The sequence below is a fragment of the Phodopus roborovskii genome, unplaced genomic scaffold, assembly GCF_943737965.1.
Source record: "Phodopus roborovskii unplaced genomic scaffold, PHOROB, whole genome shotgun sequence".
Classification (NCBI taxonomy): Eukaryota; Metazoa; Chordata; class Mammalia; order Rodentia; family Cricetidae; genus Phodopus; species Phodopus roborovskii.
The window spans coordinates 880,039-882,516 of NW_026126637.1; the positions used below are offsets into that span (position 1 = coordinate 880,039).

The 2,478-nt window shown below is 35.4% G+C and overlaps 1 protein-coding gene across 1 annotated transcript; it reads right to left on the reverse strand.

Moving 5' to 3' along the window:
* Window positions 1-997: 997 nt before the first annotated feature.
* On the reverse strand, window positions 998-1,948 carry LOC127239072 (olfactory receptor 2B6). The gene has a single exon (XM_051207861.1). It carries the CDS (start codon window positions 1,946-1,948, stop codon window positions 998-1,000), a length of 951 nt encoding a protein of 316 aa, XP_051063818.1.
* Window positions 1,949-2,478: the final 530 nt, after the last annotated feature.

Here is a 2,478-nt window from a genome sequence, read left to right on the forward strand (position 1 = left end):
CCCTTTTGAGAGTTGGGTGGATAAGGAGGTGGAGATGACCTAGAAGGAGTTGGGAGAAGGCAAAGAATGTGCTCAAAATATATTGTATGAAAAATAATAATAAAAAATTTTAAAAACTTCCTCATAACTTCCTCATAAATAAAATAAATGCAATCTTCCCCCCAAAGATATTGGAAAAAAGGTACTAACTTTAGCCTAATAATAACCATGGTATTGTTGAATAACAAATATTATAATGGTAATTACATAGAGTGATAAATGCTATGTATTATCAAGAAATGGAATAAAAAATCATTTGAGCATGTAAACAATTATATTCTTCAGTCTATTGTGCTCTGTTCCTTACACACAGAAAAATCAGAATGGAAGTAAATCTATTACATATTGCAACATGAAATTAAAAATATATTCTGTGGGAGACTGTTAGTAGATCAGGCAAGTAGCATAGTCAGAAGGATTTAATGGGACCCTGTTTTTATTATTGTGTTCCACAACAATGCAGATCATTACCACAGCCACTCATTCATTAAGAAGATAACCTCAAAATACTGATTAAAAGATTAAATATAAATATTTGATATTTAATAAATATAAATATTTAATAAATAAATAAAATATTTAATAATAAATAAAAATATTTGGAAGTAGGAAATGATAGTTTCACTTTGGTTGTTTATGGCTCAAAATGACTAAATTTCAAGTAGATGCCTTTGTACATTTTTAAAAAGGTTGCTAAAATACTCCTCCCATCAATTTAATGTGTTAGGTATTAAGAAAGAATATTTAAAAACAATCATTTTCCAGGACAATATTTACTAACAAAACTTAGTATTTCCTCAAACCTGTATGTATTATTTCCCGTACTTGTTGAACTATTTGACTATTACACATAAGCAATAACAAGTAGTCACCTCCTCAGGCTCAATTTTTCTGGCTGGAGGAATGATGGTTGTTTGTAATTCTACTGTGGAACCAAGGATTTCAATAGAACCTGCTTTCACCTAAGCTCTTGTTCTCTTCCAAGTATCTTTTTCACAGCTGTCTTGACATCCTTGTTCCTCAAGGTATAGATAAGTGGGTTCAGCATTGGTGTTATGAGTCCATAGAAGAGTGCCAAAAGCTTGCCCTTCAGTTTAGCTGAACTGCTCCTGGGTGCCATGTATGCATATCCACTGATGGCAGAGCCATAGAACATGATGACCACCAGAAGATGAGACCCACATGTTTGAAAGGCCTTCTTCCGACCTTCAGAAGATTGTATTCTTATGACTGCTCTGACAATATTGATGTAAGAGAAAAGAATTAACCCAAGGGGGATAACTTTTATGACAACCACAGCAGCATACATCTCTACCTCATTGACCCAGGTGTCAACACATGATAACTGAAGCATGGCAGGTACCTCACAGAAGAAATTCTCTATCTGGAATTGGCCACAACGAGGCAACAAAGAAGTCAACACTGTCTGCACCAAGGAGTTGCTGAAACCAGTTATCCAGGCTACTGCTGCCAGCTGTTGGCATAGCTGAGAATGCATGATAACTGTATAACGTAGAGGCTGGCAAATAGCCACATAGCGATCAAAGGCCATGATGGAGAGAAGCACACATTCTGTAGATCCCAGGCTGAGGAAGATGAACAGCTGTGCTATGCATCCCACATAGCTGATGCTTCTCTTATGGCTCTGTATGTTTATCAGCATCTGGGGAACAGTGGAAGTAGTATAGCAGAGATCTAAAAAGGAAAGATTAGCCAGGAAAAAATACATGGGGGTGTGAAGTTTAGGATCCATGCGGGACAGAATGATAATAGCTGAATTCCCAAAGAGGGTCAGTATATAGAAGATGGAAACTACCACAAGGAGAGCCATTTCCAGTCGGGGCCATTCAGAAAAGCCTACCAGAACAAAGCCATTTGTGTGATGAGAGGTGCTATTGAGCCTTCTCATTGTTGGAACTCCATTTACTGAAAATATCAATAGTAGAGTTTTGAGGTCCTGGTTATCCTTAATGTTTCATGTAGTAAAGAAACTGGATAGGCACTTCTGAAACAAATAAGATCATGAATAATTTCATTTTATTTCCTCCACAAGAAAAAAATATTAACATCTTGCTTGTATAGTCTGTCAGCTGTACTTTTATCCACAAGTTTTAGAAGTAAATGGTTTTAGAAAGTCAAATTAGAACAAGGTATGGTGACGTGAAAGGTTGAATCCAGCATGGACTGCAGAGTGAAACTCTGTCTCTCTTCATTGCTTCCCCCAAGCTCCCAAGCAAAACAAAAAATTATGAAAAGTAAATATAGTATTATAAATATTATAAGGTACTTGTTTTCAGGTGTTGAACCTATTAAGACAGAAGAAAATGAAAACCTCACTGAAGGTTCATTAAATTTGTAATTTAATCAAGATATTTTTGACTGTTATTTCTCTTAATTGAGCCTATTTTCCTTCAGGTTCATAATAATTTGTATTATTTA